The sequence below is a fragment of the Macaca thibetana genome, chromosome 3 (assembly GCF_024542745.1).
Source record: "Macaca thibetana thibetana isolate TM-01 chromosome 3, ASM2454274v1, whole genome shotgun sequence".
NCBI classification, from domain to species: Eukaryota; Metazoa; Chordata; class Mammalia; order Primates; family Cercopithecidae; genus Macaca; species Macaca thibetana.
This window is the reverse complement of record NC_065580.1, coordinates 73,343,954-73,354,854: the sequence shown is the minus strand read 5'-3', so window position 1 is coordinate 73,354,854 and position 10,901 is coordinate 73,343,954. Positions and strand designations below refer to the sequence as shown.

The 10,901-nt window shown below is 37.4% G+C and overlaps 1 protein-coding gene across 1 annotated transcript; it reads right to left on the bottom strand.

The window, feature by feature from the left end:
• Positions 1 to 493: 493 nt before the first annotated feature.
• GNG11 (G protein subunit gamma 11) lies at positions 494 to 5,308 on the bottom strand. Its single transcript, XM_050782945.1, has 2 exons — positions 4,780 to 5,308; positions 494 to 917 (listed from the first exon to the last, which is right to left on the bottom strand). Exons 1-2 carry the CDS (start codon positions 4,873 to 4,875, stop codon positions 792 to 794), a joined length of 222 nt encoding a protein of 73 aa, XP_050638902.1. The 5' UTR covers positions 4,876 to 5,308; the 3' UTR covers positions 494 to 791.
• Positions 5,309 to 10,901: the final 5,593 nt, after the last annotated feature.

The window sequence follows — 10,901 nt, the reverse complement described above, 5'->3', positions numbered from 1 at the left end:
AGACCTGGAGAGCACATGGGAGATGTAGCTCTGTGCAGGTTAAGTACTGGTCCTCAAAGCCACGGCTGGCCTGGCCACTATGCTGCGGAGAGGCAGGGCACCCTTCCTGATCCCCAACTCAGTCTTTTCTTCAAGGCTACTCCTACAGGAACACTATTAAGAAGATCTAAATGATGATAAACTAGGATATTACTAACATAGATGTGGCTTGGCCTTGTTCCTGACTCAGATAATGTGACTTCTGTCAATGTTATAGGAATTCTACCTGCTCAGTTTCTAAATAGTTAAGGTTAGATGAAACACATTCCTGAGGTCAGAACTCAGCACTCTAAACCGTTGATGCAGAGAGCTGGATTGGAGGTGTGATTTGCCGAACTACCTAATCTTCTCAATCATATTCCAAGCCCAATCATATTCCACACCCAAAAGATTTTGGGGAGAAATATAAAAGTTAATGGATGAAAAGTGCCTTCTTAAATCACCAACACTCATCTTCCCAAGATAAAACTTTATTTGAAGCATCAAGCAATATACTGAAAGAAGTGTCATGCTCAAGTAATGCTCATATTTCCATAATTGCACCTTTGATACTCTCTGCCCTCTTAAAAAAGACTGCATAGTGAGCAAAGATGAGTAGCACATATGCTTTTCTACATAACCCTATCTATATGGTGCTTAAGAAAGTCTCCTTTTAATTTCATTCTTCCTTCCTTAAAAAGCATGTTGGTTTTTTCTGGGAAAACTAAAACAAACTAGTTCTTCCACTTAGGATGCAGTTTCTCCCAAGTTATTTATGAAACAACGCAGCTGCCTTTTTCTTTAAAGGGATTCTTGTCTTCTGGAATTCCCTTTACTAGAGGATCCTCTCCAGAACGTTCTTCAATATAGTTCTTTATTTCTTCAGAACATTTAGACACCTTAAGTACAGAAAAAAAAAAGAATATATTAGGTTATGGTTGTTTAAACTTTGTCCCTACCCCTAAATGAAATTAGTATAACTGAATACAAGCAGTTTTTAAACATTTTTTTACATATATGTATATTTGTGTGTATATATATTATATATGATACATATATAAAATCTGGGTTCTGCACTCTAATATTTTTATTCTATTACTATATCTATGATACAATCTATGTAAAACATATTTCTTACTGTTGGTCGTTGGTCAAATTCAAAAATGTTTGAAAGTCACTGCATTAAATAAATCATCTCCAGCAATTTTTTTCCATTGTGTCTCATATGATTTCCTTCCTCTGCTAAAATACAATTATGACACATCTACAATATTTTAGGAACTGAAATATAATCTTATTTTAATTTTTCATGCTAATGAGCAGGTGCAGTAGTAGATAATCCCCAAATGTTTTGGGGTGTATAATGCCACGATTCTCACTTATGAGTGTGTGTCATGTTCTGAAATTTCACAAAATGATAGAAGCTTTGGAAAAAGCCTGACTCTGGAAAGATTGGAGTTGTCCAAATATTGCACTCTGTGTTGCTCCTCAGAATTTCTTCCTGCTGCATGAGGGCAATGATCATAATAAAAGACTTAGATTCTGAGACTTATTAGGCTTATCTGAGAATAAATTTTTTCTGCGATGGAGAAAAAATTGAATAATGTCTTCAAAAAGTCTATTCTTACAAGAATCGTTTCTTCAAAAAGTCTATCTATCCTTAAAAGACAGGTTGCAAGAATGAGTTAAAAAAAAAAGAATAAAAGCAAAATAAAAGAAATTAGGGTCTTAATGAAGCCCTGTGTTGCTAGTAAGAAATTTACAGTAAAAATTACAGAAGTACCAGCAAATTTAATTTAATTTAATTAATTAATTTATTTGTTTTTGAGACGGAGTCTCGCTCTGTCACCCAGGCTGGAGTGCAGTGACATGATCACGGCTCACTGCAAAGCTCCAGCTGCCGGGTTCACGCCACTGTCTTGCCTCAGCCTCCCGAGTAGCTGGGACTACAGGCGCCCACGACCACGCCCTGCTAATTTTGTTTCACCGTGTTAGCCAGTATGGTCTCGATCTCCTGACCTCGTGATCCGGCCGCCTCGGCATCCCAAAGTGCTGGGATTACAGAAGTGAGCCACTGCGCTGGGCCACACCAGCAAATTTAAATGGAGACCTAGGAAAACTGGGCAAATGTTCCCACTGAATTAGTAATCTAAATTAGTAACCTCAAACTGTTTTAATGGTTACTACTAAAACATGTTTGCATATGTATCCCAAAATGAATATAACTTTTAACTACAAATAACTAGATACTGTTTTGTTAATACATCATGCAAAATTATAAAACATAAACTGGAAATTATTAATGGGTGAGGTTTAAAACTAAACAAAAATAGAAATGCTAATATTTTACTTCCACATCCCAAATGATTATCCTTTGCAAAAAAGTGTGGAAGCCTCTGACCTCAAATTGAAAAGTAGGTGATGTAGTTCTGTGACTTAAAATCTGGCAAAATAAAATCTTTCAGGTACAATTCTTTCAGGTAACATTTGCTCTCAATTGTTGCTGACATTCAGAGTGCATACATTTTAAGTGAATTTTCAGAGTTGATAATGCACGTGTCCATAACCTAGGGTCTGTGGTCCCAAGTTAATTTATGGACAAGATTCATGCTCCCTACATTGAATCTTTTCTTACAAGGTTTTTTCATTAGGTTTCAGAATAGGTCTGCAACCTCCAAATGTGAGTAATTACTCCTTTGATACATTTCCTTCTGTAATCAAGAGGATATGTTTGATAAACATTTAACTACAGCCAGAATGGAACTTGCAAGTTTTGTCGGGGCCTGAGTTAAGGACTGAACACGTAGCCTAGATGTTAACTATTTATTGACTGAATAATGGACTGGGCATGAGAAGAAGAATGTTTTAGTACCTGCCCTATCACTATCTATCTCTGTGGTCTTAAATGAGGAGCTCGTTAGCCTTTGTGGGACTCAAGTTTTTTTTAATCCTTAAAGTGAGGGAGATGAATGATCTCTAAGCATTCCAATGCTTGTCTAGCAGTAACCATGTATAATTCCAAGTGTATAATCAAATGTCTTAATATTATTTTTGAGATTTAGATGCCTCTTTCTGTATTTCCTAAGGATACACATGTACCCAAAGTTTTTTCTCCCTCTGGCATACACTTGCGGTTTCTGGAGGTGGGAAGTTGATGCCACAGGCCGTGTCCTAAAGGGTCAGGCTGGCTAGCAGGGAGAAATTGCTAATGAATGATACAGTCAATTTTTACATAGTCAGTTGCATCCACATCCCTGTTCAATAGTTAACTTAAAACTCTGGATAAGTAGAAGACACTTGTCTTTTTTCCTAAGTTCTGCACAGTGATACCAAATATTAAGATATTAGAACCTTGCATAGGCAATGCTGTACTTCAGTATATGAAACTCTGTTTAATATGTAACTCCTAAGGTTTATTGTATGAACATATCTAAGTGGCCAACACTTGCTGTACCGGGAACTTTGCCATCCATAAAATGGGTCCCTTAAGGTGTCAAGAAGCATGCTTATTGAGTGGGTAGTGTAACTTCCTTCTTTTCCCCTTTAAACACATTGGTCTTTTTAAAGCTACAAACCGTTAACATGATAGAGGGGACATCTCATTATAAAAGCTAGGAAGAGCAGGGATTTGGATGTGAAAGGTTAAATTTGAGAAAAGAAATATGTAAAAAGTAAAACACAAAAATGCCTGCATCTTCTAATCATCACTCAAGAGTAAAGACTCTTGCCCTTACCAGATTCATTACAACTAGAACAGGAAGGCAAGTGAGCATATTATAATGCTTCATTTCCATTGTTTTACTTAATTTTTTTCTAGTGCTAAACCATAATAAATAAGATCAGTTCAAAATTTTCTTGCTGAAAAGGAAAGGTTAATTATCTTTAAACAATATCTATTCAAAGACTTTTCCTAGTCTACAGGATGCCTGACTGAGTTAAAACAGGAAGAGAGATTAGTGTCTAAAGGAAGGTCCTGATGACCAGTAAGAAATTGAAGTAAAATTTATAAAACTTATAAAACCAAGACGTTTCAGTGGAGAATATTGAATACTGGGTCATATGTTCTCATTGAAATGGCAATCTCTATCAATAGTCTCTAAAACTTTTAAATTGTGATCACTAAAAAATTTTTCATATACACCTCAGTATATGTATAATTCTGTATAAATAAGTACAGATACTACTGTATTAATCGCATACTTATAAAACATAAAGTGAAAATTATAAAGGGATGAGATTTACAAATAAATAAAGATAGAAATTCTAATATTTTGCTCCCAAGTTTCGGTGGACTGTTCTTTGCATATCACTGAAGGCCACTGGTGAAATTCAAAATTAAATAATGTACTTGTAAGACTTTACAATATGGTTTTAGAAAATTTCTTTCAAATATCATCCTTTCTAGTAGTGTAAAAGATGAAAGAACCAAGTAGCTATCCACTTTTTTCCTACAAGTGAGTTTCGAAAAACAGCTGTCTAATGGAAAGCAAGATTTCTTGTCTATTTTCCCCTTCCTAGGCATCTTAAAAAGTTAGGACATTTGGCCTTAAATTCCTTATCGGATCCTAGACCTCTCCTCTACGTCCTACGATTTCCCCACATCAGCTGGCAGTCCCCAGGCACTGTCAAAGGGGTGGTGAGAAGAGAAGCTACAAAGGGGAGGAAAAATAAGCTAAACTATTTGTTTTACTGTTACTAAGCAGGACAAACCGAACCCTGCTTCATTTCAGAGAAGGAAATATTCCGGAACAGCCAACTTACTTGTTGTCTCTGCAACTTCACTTCTTTGCGAAGCTGCTCAACTTCCATTTTCAGTTTTTCCTTCTCTGGCAAATCTTCGATGTGAAGGGCTGGCATTTTCGCCCCAGAACTGGGCCCGGGCTAGCTCGGGCAGCAGAGCCCCTGGAAGAGCTGCGAAGCTCGGCGCGTGTCGAAACAACTGCCGGGCCTGGCCCGCCGCTCACCCGCACAGGATGTGACTGCAGCCCCGCTGCGGTCCCCAGCTCCCCGAGGGCTCCGCTTCCTCCGGGACCCCGTCACGCCAGCGCGCCCCAGCGTCCTAGGACATGAGAACTCTGCCTTTTCTCAAGTCCCCACAACCTAGGAGGGCTGCTTGGGTGCTAGGTTAGGGTTAACTTTGAGACTGGTTCAAAAGCAGCTTCCCGCCGCTCAATCGCCCAGCAGGGATGCTGGCCCCGGACAGGCCCTGACTCAGGACTGCCACGCCCGCGGGGGGCGGCTGGGCTAGGGCTGCCTTACTGGGGACAGCAGAAATTTTACTTTTTTTACTTCTCGCCCCACCCCCCGCACTCCCCCCCCCTTTTTTTTTCCGTTTCCAAGTCACATCCGGGTTTTGTTTGTGAAGCAAGGAAAAGGAGTACACTACCCAGCAGGAAATAACTACCCTTCACCTCTCAAAGAGTTTTAAAAATATGCCAGATATAGTTTTTCCCTAATTACATACATAGGTTGGTGCAAAAGTAATTACTTTTCCCTAATTACATATGTAGGTTGGTGCAATTAGTTTTGCATCAGCCTAATAAATGCATAGTGGGGAATGTGGACGCTTAAGAAAAGGCTCAAAAGAAAATGAAGCTCAATCTTAATCCCAGAAATGCCCACCAGTGCTCTGCTGATTTGTGTAGATCAAGGCCTAATATGGGTTTACACATTTTGGGAGAGGAGGGGGCAACAGGGTGTGAATATCGTTTACAAGTTGCACGGACATTTTTTGTCGTTAAATAATCATCTGCATCCTCAGCAGCAGAGTTTTTACTTTTTTACTTTTTTCGGGGGAATGTTTTGTAGAGTGGCGCATCAAAGGATGATATAATAGAAGACAGAAGCAGGAATCTTAAAGTTCTTACCAGAAAGCCTTTCTCCACTCCCCAGCCCCAAGGTTTGGGAGACACTTGACACCAAGGATTTTGAATTCCTGGCTCCTGAACCTTCCTGGATGTAGGCAGTGGATTCATTTAGTATTAGTTTCTTAACTTTCTGGAAAGCAATATTTATCGCGCTGTTGCTCTGGGAAGCTAGGAAAAGTATCCGATGTGAAAAATGTTTACATTCAATAAAACTTTCCCTTTAACTATAACTAAAGTCTTGTTAATAGTGCTCAAAAGAATAGAAGAAAAATCAAACATGAATGTTAGAAACCTTTCCTAGCAGTTGGGTATTTCTCTTTCTTTCCAGAGATAACCTTCTGTCTCACAGAGTCAAATGCAAGTGAAGAGTGGAGGCATTAACTGAGTATTTCGGAGTAGCTGACCCTAGACACCCATGACCATTCTCTGTTTAGGAAGCAGGAGTTTTTGTTCGTTCCTAGTTTCTTACCATTCTCTGCTCATCCTCAGTGAATAAATTAGAATGAAAAGAACAATGAACCACTTAATGAATACTCCTGACTTGTAGTCCCAGCTCTGCCACAGGCCATCACTGAAAAAGTCACTTAATTTTTCTGAGTTTTGGTTGTCTAATTTGCAAAATGTATAGTAAGGCAGGGAAGGTGGTGAATCAGCTAACTGTGTTGTGTCTTTAATTGTATTTGTATGTCTATATATGATAAATCATTTTCACAAAGAAGATGTTTAAGAGCTTCACTTTCAATATTTGAAATACCAGCGTTTCCCAGGCTCAAAGTAGTTAGATCATCAGCTGAAATTTACGTGTGAATAAGCAGGGAGACGAGACAAATATCCATATCTGTCTTCTGCACTAATTCATTTTTAAAATTTTCTATTATTTAAATTTAAAAAGTTGGTTTAAAATATCTTAAATAAATTAGTGAAAGTAATCAATGTGAATGTGACCAAAATTAAATAGGTTCAGCATCTAAGTTAAATAAATTGGTTAAATAAATTAATGTGTGTTTGTTCTAAGCCATAAATATAGAATTATTTTGGCTTAGAAATTTCTTTTCCATCAAATCATCTAGTTGCATAGAGGGATAAATATTTATAAGCCCATATTGGTTCTTTGACTTTTCCCACCGTATTATGAGACATATTAGAAACAAAATACTTATTAGTCTTCTTTTTTATTATTATTCAATAGTTCTTATTCTAATATCTTAAGTAAATTGCTTAAACTGAAGTGAATTGCAAAATGTTGCAATTGCATGATCACACAGCATTCTGAAAAAGCTTTTTTTTAAATTTAATTTTTATTTTTTGAGACAGTTGCTCTGTCGCTCAGGCTGGAGTGCAGTGGCACGATCTGGGCTCTCTGCAAGCTCTGCCTCCTGGGCTCATGCCATTCTCCTGCCTCAGTCTCCCGAGTAGCTGGGACTACAGGCGCCCACCACCACACCCAGCTAATATTTGCGTATTTTTAGTAGAGACGGGGTTTCACCGTGCTAGCCAGGATGGTCTTGATCTCTTGACCCCTTGATCCGCCTACCTCGGCCTCCCAAAGTGCTGGGATTACAGGCTTGAGTCACCGCGCCTGGCTCTGTTTGGTTTTAAATAGTAAAACGATGATAACAGTTTTTTTTTTTTTTTTTTAACAAAAGGACGTGTAGTCTTCTATGCCTAGACACTGAATTTACTTCCCAGAGAAGAACCATGTTAAGCAATTTCTCATGTATACTTGCAGAAATAGTTTATCAGCAACATTCAAAAATTTTGAATAAATACATTTTAAAATTTGTTTAGTTATGTTCGAATATTTCCTTAAATTTTTACTTATATTTTACATATTACCCCAGTAAAAGTTATTTTACAAGTAGTATGAGTAGAAACCACTCTTTAGTAAAAATGACAGGTGCAACCAGCAAAGAACTTTGATTAGTTAGCCCACTGTCTTTTCACAAATGTTTTATAGAAATTAGTTAATAAAAATGAAAGTAACCATTTTCACTTTTAAATTACAAAAGAGTAACAACCATGAAATTTTTACTTTGGTATGCAAAAATAGGAAAAACAAGGTTTTGACAATTTTTCTGATTTATTATGTTGTTAAAAATCTGTATAAAGAAAAATAAAACATTGAAGGCAGTTAAACTGGAATTGAGCTAATACTAACTTGAACTCAAAACAGATCAGGATTCTGGTCTTATTTTATCTTTGTGATTTTTGCAAGAAACACATTATTTCAGCTTTTTTATTTGGTATGTGAACTAGGTTACCTTTCAAATTCTGCTCTTCTAAAATTTATGGAGTGACTTTGAGAAACTGTGGCAGGAGGATCACATGAGACCAAAGGTTCAGCAGTTTGAGACCAGCCTAGGCAACATACCGAGACCTCCGTCTCTAAAAATAAATAAACAAATAAATAAATAAATAAATAAATAAAATTAAACAGTGCATGGTAACTGTTTAGCTCATTGAAATTATGGTTTCTTTAAAGAAAGTATATTTTACATGCTCTTGGTTCATTTCATATTTGTTTTCGTCTGTTAAAACAATCATGAAGCAGTTTTTAGGAGCTCATTTTTTTCCTGTAACTACTTACCTAAGATTCCTTTTATTTTTTCTTTTTCTTTTTTTTGGGGGGGAGGCGGGGAGACGGAGTTTCACTCTTGTTGCCCAGGCTGGAGTGCAATGGCATGATCTCCACCAACTGCAACCGTCACCTCCCAGGTTCAGTGATTCTGCTGTCAGCCTCCCGAATAGCTGGGATTACAGGCACGTGCCACCACGCCCAGCTAATTTTGTGTGTGTGTATATATATATATATATATATATATTTATTTATTTATTTATTTATTTATTTATTTATTTTTTCAGTAGAGACGGGGTTTCACCATGTTGGCCAGGCTGGTCTCGCTCCTGACCTCAGGTGATCCTCCCACCTAGGCTTCCCAAAATGCTGGGATTACGGGTGTGAGCCACTGCATCTGGCCCTAAGATTCCTTTTCTAGGTGAAGAGAATGCCAAGTCAAAGGATGATCTGTGTCTGATGCTCTGAATATCTTAGCAACTACTTATAATTCATGATATCAAAATGATTTCTCTGGCTGGGAGTGGTGGCTCTCACCTGTAATCCCGGCACTTTGTGAGGCTGAAGCAGGAGGATCACTTGAGGTCAAGAGTTTGAGACCAGCCTGGCCAAAATGGTGAAATCCCTTCTCTACTAAAAAGACAGAAAAAAAACCCCCAAAAAACCAGGCGTCATGGCATAAAATTGCTTCAACCCGGGAGGCAGAGTTTGCAGTGAGCCAATATCGTGCCACTACACTCCAGCCTGGGCGAGACAGTGACACTCCATCTCAAAAAAAAATAAAGTAAAATAAAATAAAAATTTAAAAAATGATTTCTCTTACCAATTTTTTTCTATATTACTTTAACTCCAATCACACATAACTGATCATTCTCATTACTTAGTTTACTATTTTCCTCATGTAAACACATTATTTAGACATTTAGGAAGTTTGATCCAATATAAACATTTTATAAGCACCAATCCTGCCTGCTTTTTAAGTCAATTACATTATCCAGACAATTTGTTAGTTGATATGACAGTTTCAAAGATGAATAGTGCTTCTGACTTGGGAAATTTCCAATACAGCACTGAAATTAAGACAACTGTAGAAATTGTAATGAGAAAAAGTAAAGTAATGCTAAATGACTTAAGAGACACACAAAATACTCCTGAGGTAGAATGGGAGAGAGAGTCTCATAAGAAGAGTAGGATTTTGAAATGCCGAAACGGGGTGGAGTGGAGGGAGATTTCAGGTGGAGAGATCAGTATGATCAAATTCCAGATGGTGGGAAAATGTTCACAGGCAGTATAATAATAGAGGACATTTATTAGGCTTCTTTCTATATACCCATTTCTGATCTAAGGGATTATAAGTATTCAGATAATCTAGCCTAATCACTAATTTTATATATGGAAAAAAAACAAAAACAAAAACATGTTCAAATAGTTGAAGTCATTTTTCTGAAGTTCTCAACTACAAGGTGGAAGAGTCGGGGTTTTAATTTTGAATTGTTGGGCTTCAAAATTTGTCTCCAATGGTAAACTGAAAGCTAGAGATGTTGGTTAGGACCATCTTCTATGTGTTACTGAATGCCATAGCATGTACTTACTTTGTATTTATTTCAATCAGAGAAAAGGGGATACACTGAAACTTCACTAAATAAATACTAACTTGCAGATAGAAAACATCTAGAGACAAATCACAATTCAATAAACAAATAAATTGTAGTATGCCAGACAGTGACGGTGCTATGGAGGAAAATAGAGTGGGAGAGAGAGACAGGAAGCGCTTGGTGGAGGTTGGGAGGGCTGTATGGAGAGGGTTTTGTAAACTTAAATAAGAGGATAAAAAGCTTTTCTTGAGGACAAATAGATAAGAGATTCAGTAACTAATCCTGAAATCCCTTAATATTCAAAGCATATTTGATGAAGACACATGGTGGGGTATGTTGCTGACCGTTCAGCCAGAAGCCCAGAGTCTTGACTGAAGAAATTTGTCAGGTGACTTCTCTGAAACTTTATTTTCTCCATTTCACAATGAAGGGGTTAGACAAGAGTCAACAGATACTTGTTGAGCATTTATAATGGTCAGAGTGGGAGGGCATGGTGCTAGGAACCAAACTTTGGTACAACTTTCAGACTCCCTTCCAGACCAAACAATAGATAATTTTAATGTTTTTTTTTTTTTAATGGATGACAGTCAATTAGTATTTCTGAGTATTCTGTTCACTGAAGTATACAAAATAGCACTGTAAATGTGAGACAGCAACAAGAAAAACACTGACAACAAAAGTGATTTCTGATTTGGGTAATTACAACTTGTCATTTTGTTACAGAAGCAGAGGCAAGTTATCTCTTAGTCATTAGCACAATGGTAATGAAATGTGACTCATGCACACTCAGTAGGATGCCAGAAGGACCTGATGTAGGTGATGGAGATTTCTCCCTCATGTGTGCTC